The sequence below is a fragment of the Sminthopsis crassicaudata genome, chromosome 4, assembly GCF_048593235.1.
Source record: "Sminthopsis crassicaudata isolate SCR6 chromosome 4, ASM4859323v1, whole genome shotgun sequence".
Classification (NCBI taxonomy): domain Eukaryota; kingdom Metazoa; phylum Chordata; class Mammalia; order Dasyuromorphia; family Dasyuridae; genus Sminthopsis; species Sminthopsis crassicaudata.
The window spans coordinates 415,639,748-415,658,838 of record NC_133620.1 but is presented as its reverse complement, the minus strand read 5'-3'; the positions used below and the strand labels follow the sequence as shown (position 1 = coordinate 415,658,838).

The following is a 19,091-nucleotide window of genomic DNA, read 5'->3' as shown; positions in this document are numbered from 1 at the left end:
TGTGATACTCCAGACAAACTGGATTACTCCCCCATGCAGTTCCTCATTTCATAAGATTATAGACTCATAAATTTAAAACTGGAAAAGTCCTTAAAGATCTAACATCCTCATTTTTCAGTTGAGGGAACTGAGACCCAGAGAAACTACATGACTTATTCATGGTCACACAGCAAATAAGTGTCTGAGGAAGGATCCAAACCTAGTCTTCCTGACTCCAAAGCTAGCACTCTATCCACTGAAATGCCTCATTTCTATGCCTTTAGTCATGTTCTTTCTTGTGCCTGGATAATCTCCCCATCCCACTTCTATCCCAAGATAATCCATTGAATTCCTATCTATCCTTTAAAGCTCAACTCAAATGCCGGCTCTTCCAGGAAATATTTTATGATTATTCCAATTTGTAATAACAGCATTCTGTTATCTCTTTCATGTATTCATCATGAACAATTTCATGTTAAATGAAATAAGAAACATGTATAAGACTTTACTTATGAAGAACATTATGCTTGGTGCTGAAATAAAGAAAAATTTTAGATAAAAGAGTCCTTAAGAATATAATAAGATAATGGTTATTTCTGTACATCTTATATCCTCCCACTGGACTATAAACCATGAGAAAGCAGGGCCAAGTCTTATCTAAACTTTTTGTTTAACTCAATGCTTTCACACATAAAATGTAGTATAAATTGAATTTAATTAAATTGACAGAAAAACCTTATATAGTTAAGAGAAAATCATTCTCATAAAATTAAAAATACTAAGAAGAAAATAAAATATCATAGCACAAAAAAACTACTGCAACAGAACTATAAATAAACAAAACAGTGAAATCAAAATAGGAACATCAATTTAATTCATAAACAGCTTCTACTCAAACTCAAAACTAGATACCTACTGCTATCTTTGTAGACTAATAAAATGCAGGCAATGATCTTCAAAAGTTCAGCAATGACTACCGCAGTAGATGACAAATACCGAGGCCCATCTTCTTTCAAAGTCCTCGAATAACGCATAGTAAGAACCAAACTGGTAGTCTGAAAGACTAGGATTCCCAAAGAAAGGTACTTTAAGTTGGCAGACATTGCCTTTTCTTCACGTTCCTGAAAAAATAAAAGCAGAAAATAACTAATTAGCCAAAATGCAAAGTGCAGAAGGAAATACATTAAAAACTAATAAAAAATATATATATTTATGTATGACACTGTTTTTTGTTTGGGCTTTTCTTTTTTTTTTAACCAAGCTTTCCATGCTTCTGGGTCTTCTATAATACAGAACAATAACAGCATGTTTTTTGTCTCTTATTACATTCGAATTTGTCTCACTGAATTAATATCTACTTTTTTGGATTAGGATCTATTTGGGATTTAGCTAAACAACATTCAAATTATCTCTTTTATTGTTCTATATACTCATCTTTATGTTTCTTACCCTCTTTGTTACTTACTACTAGCTACATCAAGCATACACTATACAAAAGTTTATTTCATAACACATCCATCGCCAACATAATTCTCAGCCCCAACTAATGTGGAGCATCTTTGCTCTGAAAAATTTAAAGCACATTGCTAAGGATAATGGATAGGAATGACTCTTATATGAAATTAAATACTAATTATATTTCTATTGATTTTTTTTTTTAATCTTACAAACTAGATTGTTTTTGCTACTATACTCTTTTGGGATTAAAAAGCACAGCTTTTTCACAGTTCAACTGTGAATATGTAAATAGCAAATATTTTTATGCTGGTGAAAAATCTGTGTGAATCAATGGAAAAAAGAACTTACTAAAACTTCATATAATAGAGGAAAAAATAACATTGAGTTTTTGTGTACTGGGAAATTGGCCTGTTCTATGTAACCAAATACTTCTGCTTATGTTCAAGCTCTACCAGCAAGAGTCTTTATAAAGAACAACAGGATTATATAATTTTACCCCTAGAACTAACCTGAAGGAATTTTCATCTTACACATAAACAAACTGATGCAAAAATATATTAAATGAATTTACTAAAGCCAAACAACAGCCACTGGAAGTGAAGGAATTAGAATTTGGAACTTCTAGTCTAATGCTGTCTGTACTATATCATGCTACCAAAGGCCTAGAAAAAAAAAAAATCTGAGTCTGTACTTCCTGTGTTAAAGTAATATAAAAGACACCTCAAGAGCCAGAAACATACTTTTGGCACAGGCATTTAAATCTCCTGGAAAATGTCAAATACTGATTTCAAATCTGTTCAAAGAATTTTGTGTTTCCAAAGTACACTGGAGGACACAATGACCTATAATCATGATAATTCCTTTTTTTTTTTTTTTTTTTTTTTAAATAAAAAAGGCCAGGTCCTAGACTACAAAGCATTTTTTTTTTCAAATTTTCATTTATTTTTCCTTTTCCTTCCACTTCTGATCAATTCTCAATTAAATCAGGGAAAGTCATTTTTGATCTGTACTTTAAGTTTTGTAACATAGTCCTTATCAAGTTTTTAGAGTATTAAAAAAACTACATAAAATACATAATCCCTGTTTTTCAGGGATCTTATAGGCTACTTAATACACTAAAATAATTACCAAATAGCCATTTGCCAATGCTAAGTAAAAATTTATGCCAGCTGAAATGTGAAGAATAATTTTATTTGCTATACTACTAGTACCTCAGAGGGGGAAAGGAAAGAGATCATCCAGAAATTTAAGGATTGCAAATAAAATTTTCAAATAAAAATGTCTAACCATCCAAACTGGGGGGAGGGGGGGAGGAGAGACACAAACTAGTGTATAGAAATGCACTATTATCTAAACAATGGCATGTCATTTGACAAGCAATTTGTCATATTCTCCACTCATTTCCTCAGAGGTGAAATATACCTGAAAAATCATCTCTAATCCAACTTTTAGCTGACGGGAATTCCTCATATGTGAATTCATTTTATAAAATGAACCCAGAATTAAATAATCGGGAGAGACTGAGTTGTAGAAAGGGCACAGTATTTTTAATGCTCACTTCTACAAAAGCACCCATATTTTTATTTTTAGCATCAATATTCTCTTGATGATGCCATATGGCTATAAATAATACTTCATAATCTTGAAAAATTAAAATTACAAATAAACCAAATAGCAAAGAAAAGATGCCTGGTGTGGTGCAGCTCTTAGGGAGAATATAGCACTAATCCTAAAACCACCTGCCTGTGTTATCAACAACTTTCATTTGAAAATGTCAAAAAAAAAAGGTGGGCTAGTCGCTGCAGCATCAATGAAATACAAAAGAATAGCCTGCATAGTACACTGTTACCCTTAGACATTTAAAGAAAACCTCCAGCTCTTTTGGTAGATTATTTGTAGAGGATTACTGGAAAACATGGACAAGAGATTCATAGATAAAAGAAATCTGAAGAGGTTTCAACCTGAATCAATGGAGGAATCATGTTGATTTCTTTTTAAAAATGAAGCAACAGTAGTCTCTATAAGATTATGCAAAGGAACATGTCAGCTTTCACTCAATTTGCAAAATCAAATAAAAATGTCCACTTTGGCAGCACTGAATGAGGACAACAAAAACTATGCAAACAGAAACAATTAAAAAAACAAAACACTTATTTATTTTTCTATTCTTATTGTTTCTATAGTGCAATATCTACAATTTCCTTCCAATTTTATGACACCAAATATAATCTACCTTCGATACCTTACTTTATTTTTGGCTTAATTTCTACTCTTATTGCCATTCTTGGTCTTTTTGTCTTGCTAAACTTCTATCTGCTCTCCAAACTATTCATTTCATTAAAAAGTTTCTGTCCACCCAGGAATCTTGAAAATATATATCTGTTGAAAAAAAGACCCTCTATGTAACTAGGCTCAGCCACTACAGCTACTGAATCTCATTTAGAAAAAGGAGACTATTAGAGGATCCCTTCTAATCAAACTGGGGGAAACTGAGACTTATTACCTACTATAGGTAAAAAGTACACAGGGCACCTTCCTGCCCATTTTGAGAAAGATTCAAGTTCTGAAAGTCACTTTTGTCTTCTTCGGTGAAGAAAGTCTCAGTATCTTACTTCCCTCAAAGCAGGAATTTTTCAACCTTTGGCACCTAGATAGTCACATACAGTAATATAATATATGTACTCAAAAGTTTTTCTACCTACTCTTAAAAACAAATTCCTTTAAATATTGTATTATAAACAACTTAGATTTTTATTTTTTAAATCCAACCGTCAGGGAAGATTGAAAAATCTAAAACTGAACCTCACTGAACTCTTTCAATTCTACAATTATGATAAGAGGGATATTTTTAAAATGTCATTTTGGAAGGTAACATGAAACTAGTATCTCTTTTGAATAGTTTAGATTAGCACTTTAAAAATCTATTAGTGACAGTAAGAGGTGATGTGGCATGATGGTAAGGCAGCAAACCTCAGAGATATGACAACTTAGGTCAAGTATCTCTGATACATACAGACTGTACAACCCTGGGCAAATTACTGTAATTTCTAGGCAACTCTCTAAAGCTGTAAAACATACAGGATAATGACCTATTTCACAAAGAACTCCATATTGATAAAACCATAGATCTACAAAGGAAAGAAAAAAAAAAAAAAAAGATAGCTTTAGACTGCAATACAAGTATATAACACTAGAAAGTCAAAATAAATTCAATTGCTAATACAGCTTCTCTAGTAACTAATTTTTAAGCAGGATCAAGTTTGCATTTACTACAAACTATTTCTGACATTTGCATTCTAAAAATTCTAAATACAACAAAAACATCATCTTCAAAATTAAACGTAATATTTTAGCCAGAAGTAGGAAATAGCTCAAAATATAAATCCCAAAATGTTTCCCGATGAAATTAGTAGAAAAAAGTTAATACATACAGAAATGTTGTTTCCAGTTGTAATTTTCAGTCCGTTATCTTCCATGATTCACTCCACAATGTTATGAATTTAAAGAACTGTAATGTTTTTGCTGCTAAATTATTAAGATATAAAATTAATCACAAGCAAATGGCTTGACTTCTAACAGAGAGAGACATGCTGTATATCTGATAATAAATGTCTCAACAGTAAAGTATCTCCAAAAGTTAGCAATAAAAAGAGAATAATCTGAAAAGTAATCCTTTGCAAAACATACAGGAAATAAAATAAAAATCTGATCAATTTTTCAATAAAAAAAAGTAGTTGTTAATAGTGGTTAGTATAACCCATTTAGTTACCATGAGAATAGCAAGGACTTCTGATCTCTAGTAAATTCCTCCAGTCCTCGTTTCAGGAAAATAAACCCTGCTTTATTAACAACTCTTTTTAACAGCTACACTAAAATAGTCCACCCAACTGAATTGCCAAATGAATCCTACATCAAAGAGCTTTCCCTTCTCCTTCCTTTTCCTTCTCCAAAGTATCAGGTGTCTTATTTACCTAAGAAAACATTACCAGGATCCACATATCTAACCTGTGCTGTCAATCAGTAACTTGATATTTCAAAGGCTGAGGCAGCTAGATGGTGCAGTGAATAGTGTCAGCCACGAAGTCAGGAGGCCCAGGGTTCAAATCTTGCATCACACACTTAACACTTACTAGTTGGGTGACCCTGGGCAAGTCATTTAACCCCAATTGCCTCACAAAAAGAAATAAATAAAAAAAACAACAAAAAAATTATTTCAAAGGCATCAGCTTTTCTTTTCTTTTTTTTTTTTACAATCAGGTAAAGGCAAAAAAAAATTTAAAGTATTTTCTCTCGGTAGGAAATAGGTAAGACATTTTAAAATTCCAATCTTGAGAGAGTCCAAAATTATGAAAGGTAGTGTTTTACAAAAGAAAATTATTTCTAAAACATCATTATTTTTAAGAAGTACTTTTCTCCATCTTCTTCACAAGACCATATCAAACTAGACTTGTTAACATACTATCACTTAACTAGCTATTACTAGTAGCTAGTTACCTAATACCAAATAGTACCAAATAGTAATAGTATCAAAACCTAGTACTCTAAAGGCAGCTGTGATATAGTATAAAGAGCATGGACTTAACGTGAAAATGCCTCATGTGAAATCCTAGCTCTAATTGTTGGTAGCTATGTGACTAAATCATTTAAGATTTTGATCTTTTTTTCTATATCTATAAATAAATTTTCTTTATCTATAAATAGAAATAGTCATACCATTTGTTGTCATTTTTTTTCAATTGTGTTCAACTCTCAAGTGACTCCATTTATAGTTTTCTTAGCAGAGATAAGGGTATAATTAACTACCTCTTTCTTCAGTTTATTTTACATGAGACACTAAGGCAAACACGGTTAAATGACTTGTCCAGGTTCACATAATTCTGTACTTGTCTGAGACTAGATTTGAACTCAAGAATACAAAATCTTCCTGACTTCAGGACTGACACTCTAACCAATGCACCATCTAATTGGCCTAATAATACCATAGAGCTAATAATATCATACAATCTAGCTTACCAAGTTATTGTAAGAGCTTCCTATTAAAGTATCATTAAAATGGGAGGTAACAACTGCAGTACCCCTAAATGCAAAAATCAGTTTTGAGGTCAACCACTGGTGAAGATCAGGATCTAAGATCATAGTATAAAATTTCACACCAATATGTTTCTTTTACCAGTCAAACACAGGGCACTTCCAAGAAAGAAGACACCATAATTAATTAACATGACAAATCAGCTTAGTAAGATTTCCCCCATCCACACAGGTCTATACAAGATCTATAGGAGGTCACCATATTAGCAATGTGGAAAGAATCACACCTGGCCACAGCAAATGCAACTCACTTCTCTGAAGTTGTAAAGCTATCAATTTATTCTAGAGATAAATGTCTGTAGAAAGCATAAAGCTTTCTTTCACAGACTTTCACTGTCTTCATTTCTAAGTACCATTTAAACAATGAAAAATTTTACAACTCTGAAGAAACCAGTCTGTGTAGTGTTCTGGTTAGCTTTCTGGAGGTCTTCAGACCAGCCTTCGTTTCAGCAGAATAATCACCATGAGAATAGCCAGGGATAAAATCCAAATTCTTTATTATCTCCTTCACCTGGGGCTTGGCTAGCTTTCTGGAGGTCCCCCGGAATGTGTCTTGGTTTCTGTGGAGGAAGCAGGAGAGCCACCACGATGGTCTCTGTCTTGAAGTCTGTCTCAGTCCAGGAGCTTGAGCTCCAGCCTCCAATCCTCTTTCTTCTCCAAGTCTGTCTCTAGGTCTGACTCTGACCTCTTAAATATTCTATTACAATTAAATCCATTCATCATACTGAGTATAAGTCAATCATTATATCACTAGGGAACCATTATTTATTGTAAGATTAATTCAATCATAACAAGAGAACTATTAATCACCATGCTAAACTAGATCATCACTGTCTTATCAATTCCACTGAGTTAACACCTTGTTGTAAGAATCCTTTTTTCAAGTATACTTCTCCAGAGTTCTGGCTCTCTACAAGTCTGTTTTGAAAATGTTGGTCAACTTATTTACTAGAAGCTGATAAATTAGTTACTCTATAATATCAAGAGAATAAAAATACATGTGTGATTTATTTACATGAAGTAATGCAACAAGGAAGTTACAATTAAATGATTTTAAATAAATATAAATAAAAGAATGAAGTATTTTATGAAATCTTATCATTTCTAAACTCTGTAAAGTGGCATGCATTTATTGACCTGTTGATTATAGAGCACAATATCTTTTCACATTTTAGAGAAAGATAAGCTCAAAGCAACAGACTTACCTGAGAGTGGTAGTTATTGTATTGCTAAGTAAATGGAGAACCACACCCTAAAAATGTAGGTTTGAATTCTATTAAATACTTTTATCACTTTTATATATATCTTATCTCATTAAGAAAAAAGGGGAGGTTAATCATTTCAGAATAAAATTACTGAACAGAATGATACATCACCTATGTACCATAGAAGGCTTCAGTTTGAAAATCCCATAGGATTTTCACATTATTTGTCTCAGTTTATCCAAATAACTAAAGATATGCTCGGTTCGCAAGGAGTTTAAATAACTTTCCCTATGTTAAAAGCAGGTGATATTCTCTACAATGGTTTATTTTGAGAAACAATATGGAACCTGGAACAGAGAATGGAAGGTCCCAAACTCAGGAAGATCCAGCTTCAAGTCCTGCCTCTAACATATACTGGATGTGTAACCCTGGAGTCAGGCAAGTTACAGCCATTCTGGCAAACTCCTGAAAACTCTATGTGGCTGAGAAAATTCCAAGCTGCAGTGGTAGAGTCCTCATGCAATTCAACATGTATCAATCAAACCACAGATCTAGTCTATCCTTATGATTTATTTGCTTCAAAAATAAACATCAGACTTTCACTTGAAAGATTAAGAAAAAAATGAAATAAAATACTAGATTATCTTATTAGGGTATAAAGTATATTATTCATTTTTTTATCTTCCTCCCAAATAAATGATAGTTAAAATGAATTGAAAAGGGTGTTGCTACTCTTTATTAGCTATGTGATCTTGGGCATATCAAAACCTCTCTAGGATTCAGTTTCCTTACTAAAGGAACTGTATTGAATTTGATTAAATTCAATAAATATCTTTCTCTTGGTTTTACAAAAATCTGTGATTCTTAAATCTAATGCAGAGAGAGAGAGGGAGGGAGGGGGAGAGAGAGGTAGAGAGAGAGAGAGAGAAAGAGAAAGATGAAAATATCTTCTTAATAAGTAAAGATGTTTTCATCTATACTGTAGATATGTGATATATTGGAGATATTACAGACCAAATTCTTGTTCAGAAAGAAATCAGATTGGAAAAACTAGGTAGTCCCATCCAACTCTGAATTTTGTAATTCATTATTATTATTTTTAAAATCTAAATGCCTATAAAACATAACAACATATAGAAAAGTCTAATAGAATTATCCTAAACAGTATGAGTTAATACAGTTTTTGGTCACCAATGTTCAAATTCATTTACTCAACAAATGTCTATAAAGTGCCCATTGAATGACACAAGTTATTCAAGGCATAAAAAATACAAAGACAAAATATGAAACTGTCCCTACTCTCAATGTGTCTAATATCCTACTGAGGAAAAATATAAACACAGAAACACACAGAATATATGAAATATTTACAAAATAATTTGGAGAGGACACTAACAACTGTGATAATTAGAAAAGCCTTCTTATAAGAGCTATAAAGAGGTGCTAAAGTACTTTGAAACTACATTTGTAATATCTGAGTATTAAAAGACACAAGGTAAGGCAAAAATAAAAGTTCAGTTCCAGTAACATACTAGACTGGAACTCAGAAAAACAAATCTGATCAATATCAATTTGACACCTCAATTTTGGCATACAAATAATAATCTAACAATGTCTTCTTATTCTATGCAATTTTTGTCCACCTTTCCCCACAAATCTTTACAAAGGTTCTACCCAATCCATTTCTCATATATTTTTTTCTTTGTTGTAGTTATGTATTAAGTTATGCATAACTACAACAAGGAAAAAAAAATTTTTAACACACACATGGATTTGTATCAAACAGAACAAGCTTCATTTATTAGAGTATAGCAAGTCTGCCAGATTATAAAAAACAGGTTTTTTAAGTTTAACATTGTTGTTCTTTGTCATTTGTATAACTGGATATTACCTAGATGGAGTTTCAGTGTTGAAATTCAAAAGCTTAATTCTTTAAAAAATAATTGCTCTAAACATAAAATTGTAGATATTCTATGTAGATACTCCCAAATTCAGTGTCTCACAAGCATATACTGTAGAAAGACAGATAGACAGACAAATAGATAGGTAGATATAGACAGACAGACTGACATGTATAGAAAAATCTCTTTTAACAGTGCCTACATAGGTGGCATTTCATAAATGTTTATTGATAAATTTTCAATATTACTTTTAATATGTAACATCTAGGTAACTAAAGTAACATACATAGCATGTAGTGCTAGATTTAAAAATCCTGAATACCTATGTTTAAATCCTGCCTCAGATACTTATTAGCTGTGTGACCTTAGGAAATCACAGATAAGGAAAAGTTTCCTTATCTGTAAAATGTAACTAACTACCAACTTCAAAATACTGTCATGAGAATCAGTGTAAATATGTACAAAATGTTTTGCAAACTTTGAGGCATTATATAAATGATATTATCAATATTTATTATTCATCTGACCTCATATTCCTATCTATGCTATCTTTCACTATAAAATCTCAGAGAGTGGAGAATAAATCTGATAGCAAGCTACTTGGTTGTACAGAATAATATACAAAGAAAGCTGTAAGAAATGCTTCCTGGACTATGCCCAAAAGAGTATAAAAGCATGCATATCCTTAAATCCAGTAATGTCCCTACTGAATCTGTATCCCAAAGAGACCATAAAAGAAGGAAAAGGAGCCACATGCACAAAAAATGTTTGTAGCAGCTCTTTTTTTATACTGGCAAGTTCCTGAAAATTAAGTGGATTCCCTCAGTTGGGGAATGGCTGACTAAGTTATGGCATATGAATGTAATGGAATATTATTTTTCTATAAGATGACCAGGTTGATTTCAGAAAAGCCTGGAAAGACTTAAATGAACATTGATGCTGAGTGAAATGAGCAGATCCAGAAGAACACTGTAAAGAGTAATAGCAAAATTATATAATGATCAACTGTGATGAACTTGGCTCTTCTCAGCAATTCAGTGAGGACAGACTTAGAATGGAAAGTATCATCCACATCCAGAGAGAGAACTGAATGTAGATTAAAGCACAGTATTCTCACCTTTATTTGTTTGCATTTTCTTTCTCATGGTTTTTCCCCTTTTGATCTGATTTTGCTTGCACAATATGACAAATGTGGAAATATGCTTTAAAAGTCTACATCTACATATTTACCTATATTAGATTGTTTGCTGTCTTAAGGAAGAGAAGATAAGTGAAGGAGAAAGGAAAAATTTGGAGCACAAAATTTTACAAAAATTAATGTCAAAAACTATTTGGAACAATAAGTGTTGAGAAAGAAAAAAAAAAGAAAAAAGAAATGCTTCCTGTGTGTGATAATCAAACCAGGATAGGGTATGTAATACCTAATACAATAAGCCCTTCAAGCATTCAATCAATAAACATTTTTAAAGCTTTGCTATGTCCTAGACACTAGGGCCACAAATATAAACAATGAAACAAACTTTACCTTCAAGAAATTTTCTTGGGGCAGCTAGGTGGCGCTGTGGATAGAGCACCAGCCTTGAATTCAGGAGGACCCGAGTTCAAATCTAGTCTCAGACACTTAACACTTCCTAGCTGTGTGACCCTGGGCAAGTCATTTAAACTTAACCCCAGCCTCAAAAAAAAAGAAAGAAAGAAAAGAAAAGAAATTTTCTTTACAGGAATGAACACTTTCAGTTTTTCCTATACATGTTCAAAAAAGAAGCACTTTAAATGTATTTGAATGCAATAACTGCTTTATTCTAAGAATAAAAAAGCAAATCTTTTTGAGTTTTTATGGCCTTTCAAATTGTTTTGATATTCCTTTCAATATTTAGCATAATTAAAGAGTAGGGGTAAAGTCATTTGTTGATATTACTCACTGTCTTTTTACTATCTTATATAACCCAACAGAAGGCTTTTTAAAGTCAAAACATGATTACTATCAAATATTGGGAAGATATGAAAAACAGTAATGCAAGTCATCTCTGCCTGGTGATTCCTGAGTATTGTGAGACTATACACATGCTGACACTCCAGTCTCAATTCCAAAACTTTGATTCATTGAATTTAACACAATTTTCTAAATAATTTCATATCAGATGTTTTCAAAGACTGTCTTATTTATATCCCTAATGCTTAGCACAGTGAATGGCACACAGTGTATACTTTATTGAATTGACATTCTGAATCCTGAATAGATATTTTGCTCCAAGAAGATCAAAAGTATTAGGAAAGTGCTTAAAAGTTAAGATCTTCAAGTGAGAATTAGCTATTGATATGGTTTGTTTAAAAAGTTAACAGCTGAACACATTCAGCTTCTTATGATTTTAGATGTAGCATATTCTAGGTTATGCCCCCCCAAAGTATACACACATGCGGATATAAAACAAAATTGTCCGATGACATGGTTATCCAATAATAGACAAATAACAAAGTTCACATTTACATAATTGTTTATGATTTACAGGCATTGGTATTATCATCTCTACCTTGGAAGACAGGTTATCACTATGCTTATTTTGCAGATGAGACCTAGATCCTGTAACTCCAAGGCTCAGCTTGTTCCTGCCATACTAGCTATATTTCCTCTGCAATGACACTGGTATAGAACTCCAATGACCCAAACTTTTCTTCCAAGCAAGTCTACAGTGACTGGGTTTCTTTAATAGTTATGAAGAAGAGGGACAAAGAGGAATCATCAGTTTTCCCTTTTTCTCCTACATTGTCCTTAAAAACAGCAGATTCTTTTCTTTTTTAGAGGACTCTATTATATAATATGAATATGAGGGGTGGACTATACCCAAGGATTGTTGTTTAACAATCAGTTCTCTGGAAAGAAAAAATGTAAGCATAACAGCTTTAAGTTTAATCTGCATTATTAACATTTTTTCCATAACTTTAAGACTTGACTATCAATGAAATAATAAAAGCAAGCCCTGATTTGTAGCCAATTTCCAAAGTTCATACTGAGAAATTACCAATCTCAAGAGTTAGTATGGGCTGCCTCTAGCACACCACATTGACTAAGAGGAAAATTTACAAAGAAACTAAGGTTCTATCTGTAAATGTAAAGAGAATTGGGCCTAACCCAGTTTCTCCATTTTCCCCTTCAGTCCTGACTGAATCCCTTCTTCTAGATTTTTCTTTGGAAACAGTCAAATCCTGTCGACTAAATACTGGATCTCTTTCTAGCTATGAATTTGGTTTGGCAGGGCTGCAAAACAACTTCCCCTCAATTCCCTAGCTTTAAAGATGGAAAGTCTAAGTATGCGGCTTTGTCTGGATTTTCTCACTGAGGGTTTCAGGCCTCACAATGGTCAGCTCATCTACATTAAATATGGTGGGAGAGGGAGAAATTACCTGTTATTATTTATTACGCAATTAAGATTTTTTTCCCTCTGGTTAATCTATACTAAAGAGAGATTCTTGTAAAACATTGATCAGGGAACAAAAATCATTTGAATAGAGAAGTCAGTGGAGAATAAAGCTGAGCCATAGAAGAAAAATGATGACTAACTTAAGAGTTCATCTGTGTATCTTAATTCTTCCCACAAGCTGGAAGCAATGGAAGGAGCCACCAAAAAACACAAGAGTGAACAGGAAGAACAAATTAGTCTAGCTAGACTTCTGTTGTAATGAAACACAGTCCTAGTAATTCTGGACCAGAGGAATATCTAGAAATATAAGTGAAAAAGCCAAAATGCAGAAGATAGAATTATACACTGTGTCTTGAATAGTGAATTTGGCATGATGAAACCAATTAAAGCCAAAAAACCAACTAAGACCAAAAAAGAAAAGTAAGAACAAGATAGAACTGTCAGGGGCCAGCCTTACTAAATCCTTACAGAGTGAAATAATAGCAAACTTCTCATTCTGGGATCTAGAATGAAGGACAGGATTTCAACAGGTCCAGAACTAGTAGGTCTAAGAAGTGAAGTAAGTGACTACAAATGACTAGCTCTCCCTGTGCTTCAAGGTTAGATTCACTGGGGGCTAGAGGGAGGGGAAAAAATTCATCAAAGAGAAGATTTCCTTACTCTAAGCCTGGGGCTCCAACAACACCAGGAGCTAAATTGAGAAAACTCATTCTGAATGAAGTCAAGACACATATTCTAGCAGCTTATCAAACTGAATCTAGCATCCAGTTCAAGCAGGGCAAAACTAGCAAATCCCAAAGATAAGAAAAAGAAGAGATTTATTCAGATCAAAAATAGGAAATTAAGAAAAACAAATCACTAGTTCCTTGATAAGGATTACTGTTAAAAATCTGAAATTTTTCCCCTTATTTTAACTCATGTAAGCCTTCTTTATATTTGGTAAATTCTGAAAAATAGAACTGCGTGATGTTTTCAGGGAGCATGGAAATAAAAAGTCTTTATCTTCTCCAGAAAAGCAGGAAATGCCTGGTTCATCATGAACCAAAGCCAAGAGGAGGGGTAGTGGCCACAAACCATTATGAGGTGTTAACAAGTCAAGCTATAAGGATCATGAGAAAAAGGAATAAAAATCTCAATGTAGACTTAAATTTGTGGTACCTCCACCTTCAAGTTCCCTTCCTAAGGACAGAAAAAAGATACCTACAAATTAACTTGTTTTTTTCTTGCTCAAATTTGTATAACCAGGTAAACTGCTCTACTTTTCGGTTAGTAAAAGAATGTAATAACATAGGCACCATGGAATCAACAAACATCTTTTCCCTCACCTAGCTGCTTTATTCTACCCATCTAGCTAGTTACATAACATTTTCTTAGCATTTAATATATGCACTGGGGTAGGCACTTTACAATTATTATGGAATTTGATGCTCACAGGTATGTATACCTCAAAGGTAAGTGTTATTATCACCATTTTTTCAGAAAAGTAAATTGAGGCAAACAGTGGCTAACTGACTTGTCCAGAGTCACACAGCTACTTAAGTATCTGACCCTGGATATTACCTAATACTCATATTGATTAATCAAGGTTAACTTTCTCTTCCCAGTGGAAGATTTAAAAAATTGAATATAAAGTAAATAACAGAAAAATATACTTTACACCCACTAATAGTGGGGCCATGAATCCCACTCAGGCACTTCTATTATAAAGGAACATACTATATTTATACTGTAGAAAATTTCATATTTCAAATAATAAATCAAAACCAAGCATGATAAAACAGCTTTAAAACCAAACATGATAAAACAGCTTTGTTCTAAATCCATTTGCAAATACAATAATTTTTCTAAACCAAGAGAAAACATATGTTTAAGGCAATTCAATTTCAATTCAATCCAACAAACTTTTTTTTTTTGGGGGGGGGTAGTTATTATGTTTCAAGCCACTATATTGGGTAGAGCAATACAAAGACAAAACGCAGTTATTATCTAAAGGTACTTCTAGGGACTTAATGTGGACATAGAAAAGTAAATTAAAAAATCATTTCAGGAAAAAGTATTAGAACACTGACAATCAGGCAGAGTAGAAGGTGACACTTGAGACAAGTTTTGAAAAAGGCAGGATATGCCGGGTACAGGGCACAGGTTATATACACATATATGGATGTTGCAGACAACATGCCAAGTCCATAAAACAACCAATAGTTTGGCTAGAATGTAATTAATAGCAACTTTATAGAGTGTTTTAAAGTTAGCAAAGTATTTTTCATACATTATCTAATTTGAGTACAAATGAAATGCCAAGAAAGGTGGGCGCCTAATTCTGGAGGGCTTTAAGTACCAAGGTGTTTTTGTTTCATCCTAGAAGAAACAGGGAACGAGAAAAATAATATAGCCAAACTCATGACTTAAGAATAATAATATGGCAATTATTTTAAATATGGATTAAAGAGAAAAGAGACTGAAATACGGAGACCAAAAAGATCCCTAGTGCAGTAAGTCAGATAAAAGGTGATGAGATTCTAAACTAAGATATTGATGGTATAATAGGGAGAGATGAGCACAGATGCAAAAAATAGACTCGGTAAGTATTAGCAGTTAAGTAGGGGGAAGAATCAAGAGTAATTCTGAGTTCACAAACCTAGATTTGGAGGAGAAATAGCTTCAAGGGAAGAGTAATGGGTTTGGTTTGGAACATGGCGGGTAAAATGTTAATAGAATATTATGAAAGTGGAACTTTCCAGGAGGCAGTTAATAACTGGATCTAGAGTTAAAGGGAGGGAGTAGGAAAGTATATATAAATTTTGAAGTCATCTTCATTAAGATGATAACTGACTACATAGGAAATAATATCCCTAAATAAGTAGAGAGCCGGAAAGAACCAGAATAGACTTGGGGAGAACAAGGAGATTGAAGTGGTATGGAAACTGAGGCAAATATTACAGGAGAAAAGATATATAATAGCTTAAAGTGATAACAGATCAAGTAAAAGATTTTGTATCTTTTTGTTTTTAAATAGAGGATAGATCTAGGCAGAAAGGAAGGAACCGATGGTTAAGGAGAGATTAAAGATGAAAAGTGGAATGATAGGGCAAACTCTAGAAGTCACAGAAAGGGATAAAACAAAAACAAAAGTATAGAAACAGGTCCTTACCAATTGGAGTACCAAGGAGGTACTTTTTCTCAGAGTCTGGAGCAAAGGACAAAAGAATGAGTTTGGAGGTATAGAGCGAGGTTAGGAAACCTCTCAATAAAATAAGTCAGGTCCTCTGTGGAGAGAGAAAAGTGATGAAATTGTGTAGAGGAATTGGCACAAGATGGACATAGGAGCTGACAAGAGTGGGTTAGTCAATCAGGGAAGAATAAAATGACTGCCCTATCTTTAGCATTGGGAGCTCAATTTATAGCATATAAGAGAAATTTGTGGTGGGCACAGTTGCCTTGGTGCAGAAGCATTAAAATAGGAATGGAGAAGGTAAATGGTAGAGGTAACACAGGGCTAGGTTTTGGTAATGTATATGCCGAGTATAAAAATACAAAACTACAGCAACAAGAATGTGGAAGAAGAAAAATGAAACCACAGCAAGGATTTCAGACTAAGAAAACAGGGAAGGATGAAGGAACTGAAGGTCTAGGTGAAGATAAAGAATAAGTTTGGAAATAAAGAATGAGGAAGGGAGAGAAAGATTGGGAGTGGAGACACAGTGGATACATAATACTGGAAATTAGTTCACAAATGGCAGAGTTAACAGATTTATATTATTTAACTCATTAGGGTCAATGTGAGTCACTCACATAGCAGCATGCAATCTCCTCCCTTCCTTCCACTATCCCAAATCACATACTTCTAAAAATGATAGACTTGGAATCAGGAAGAGTTACTCATTCAGAGTCTGTGGCCAATTGGGAGAAGTCATAGCATCATATATATTAGAGCTATAAAGGCCCTCAATGATCACCTATTCCAAATACTGATAAAAATGAGACCCTGTGATGGAATATTCCTGTTCTGTAAGAAATGACCAGCAGGATGAATACAGAAAGGCCTGAAGAAACTTACATGAACTGATGCTGAATGAAATGAGCAGAACTAGGAGATCATTATACACTTCAACAATGATACTGTAATGAAGATCAATTCTGATGGTCGTGGCCATCTCCAACAACGAGAGGAACCAAATCAATTCCAACAGAGCAGTAATGAACTGAACCAGCTACACCCAGTGAAACAACTCTGGGAGATGACTATGAACCACTACATAGAATTCCCAATCCCTCTGTTTTTGTCCACCTGCATTTTTGATTTCCTTCACAGGCTAATTGTGCACTATTGCAAAGTCCATTTCTTTTTGTACAGCAAAACAACTGTTTGGACATGCATACATATATTGTATTTAATTTATACTTTAACATATGTAACGTGTATTGGTCAACCTGCCATGGAGGGGGGAGGGGGGAGGAGGGGAAAAATTACCAATGTTGTAAAATTACCCATGCAAATATCTGGTAAATAAAAACTATTATAAAAAAAAAAAAATGAGACCCTGAGATGATAAAAGACTTCTCTGCTTTTGCCTTGGCCATTTATTAACTATGTGACATTTAGCCAAATTAATTTCTCTAATTTACAAATTAAAAAGTTGAGAAAGTTTCTAAGGATACTTCCTATTCAAATATTCTAAGATTCTGAAAACACACAATATTAATCATTAATTATTATTAATGATTAATATTAACATTAATCACTACTTGCCATTCTAAGAGTTGCGTGACCTCAGTGTATAGATTCCGAGTTGGGAAACAATGGGTTCAAACCCCACCAGGAATAATTACTAGCTGTGTCACCTTTAGCAAATGGCTTCGCCTCTCTGAAACTCAGCTTTCTGACCTGTAAAAATGGGGATTATAACAGCCTCCATTTAGCTTCTGAGTTAGGCTGTGAGTTACCGGAGAAGAGGGACGGGGTTTATTTGGTGGGGAGGCGGTTTACTTTACTTTGCAAACTTTAAAATGCTCCACAAAGTTGCTATTATTCCGCTTCACACGCACTCTGTTCTAGCCAACTTCAGCTATTTCCAGAACTCACCGTGCTGCCTCACCCATCCACTATATACAAGTAAGCTGTCCCAGAGCTTGGAATGTACCGATTCCTCCCTTCCACCTTTTTCAAAGCTGGCCTTAAGTTTGGAGGGGGAGGGGCGCCTTACTTTGCATCCCCTCAGGTTCGCACAGAGCCCGGCACTAGGTGAAGACGTGGCCCCCTCATGAAGTTGTAGAGTCGGGGGAGGGAAAGCCTGCGAGCCCCACACAAATGCCAACTGTCGCCACGGCCCACTGTGGGCCCCGGCGGGAAGAAATCACTGTCCAGCCCCACCTGGAGCGGCTGCGGCGAGAAAAACGCTGGAATGGCTCCATTCCTTTCCCCTTTTCCTCCTTCTCTTCTTTTACAACAAGATTAATATGAAAACGCTATTACACAAACGCGATTACACATGCATGATTGCACATATATAATCTATATCAGATTGCCGGCAGTCGTGAGAAAGGGGAGTGGATGTTCGGAGGAAAAATCTGGAACTCAAATCTCATAAAAAATGAATGCTGAAAACTATATTTGCATATAATTGGAAAAAATTTGGAGAGAAAAAAAAGTAGAAGTAATAAAACGGGAATGATCTCCCCTCCTCAAAAAAAAAAAAACCGTTCGAACTCTCAGCGTTCTAAGTTCCAGCCGGCAGAGTCCACAGCGCCCAGCTCGCCCAGGCTCCCAGAGGAGCCCGGCCGCCGGGCAGGGGCTGGGTCACCCGCCGCCCGCTGCAGCCCCGCGGCCTCCTCCCCCCGACCAACACCGCTCCCCGCTCGGCCGGCTCACCTCGGTGCGCGCTGGGAGGCCCCGCTCCGCTGCCCGCGGAGCCCTGGCTGGCCGGGTCCGCCGTGTCCGCAGCGCCGCAGAGCGCCCCGCCGCTGCCGCAGCTCCTCCAGCGCCCGCCGCCGCCAGCCCGGCGAGTTGTGGTGTTTCCGGGTTCCCGCGGTGCCGTTCCCCA

General features: G+C 34.7%; 1 protein-coding gene across 3 annotated transcripts in view; it reads right to left on the bottom strand.

Annotated features, from left to right (window-relative positions):
* The window catches only part of SLC35A3 (solute carrier family 35 member A3), a 52,706-nt gene extending 33,615 nt beyond the window's left edge, over positions 1–19,091 (bottom strand). The window contains exons 1-3 of one of the 3 annotated variants that reach the window (XM_074262782.1): positions 18,920–19,042; positions 4,869–4,962; positions 896–1,100 (exon numbers count right to left, since the gene is read on the bottom strand). In XM_074262782.1, the coding sequence (XP_074118883.1) occupies positions 896–1,100; positions 4,869–4,913 (250 nt within the window). In that variant the 5' untranslated portion in view covers positions 4,914–4,962; positions 18,920–19,042. Of the gene's footprint in view, positions 1–895; positions 1,101–4,868; positions 4,963–18,919 lie in introns of all 3 variants that reach the window. The other 2 variants (XM_074262783.1, XM_074262784.1) reach the window with 2 other exon arrangements.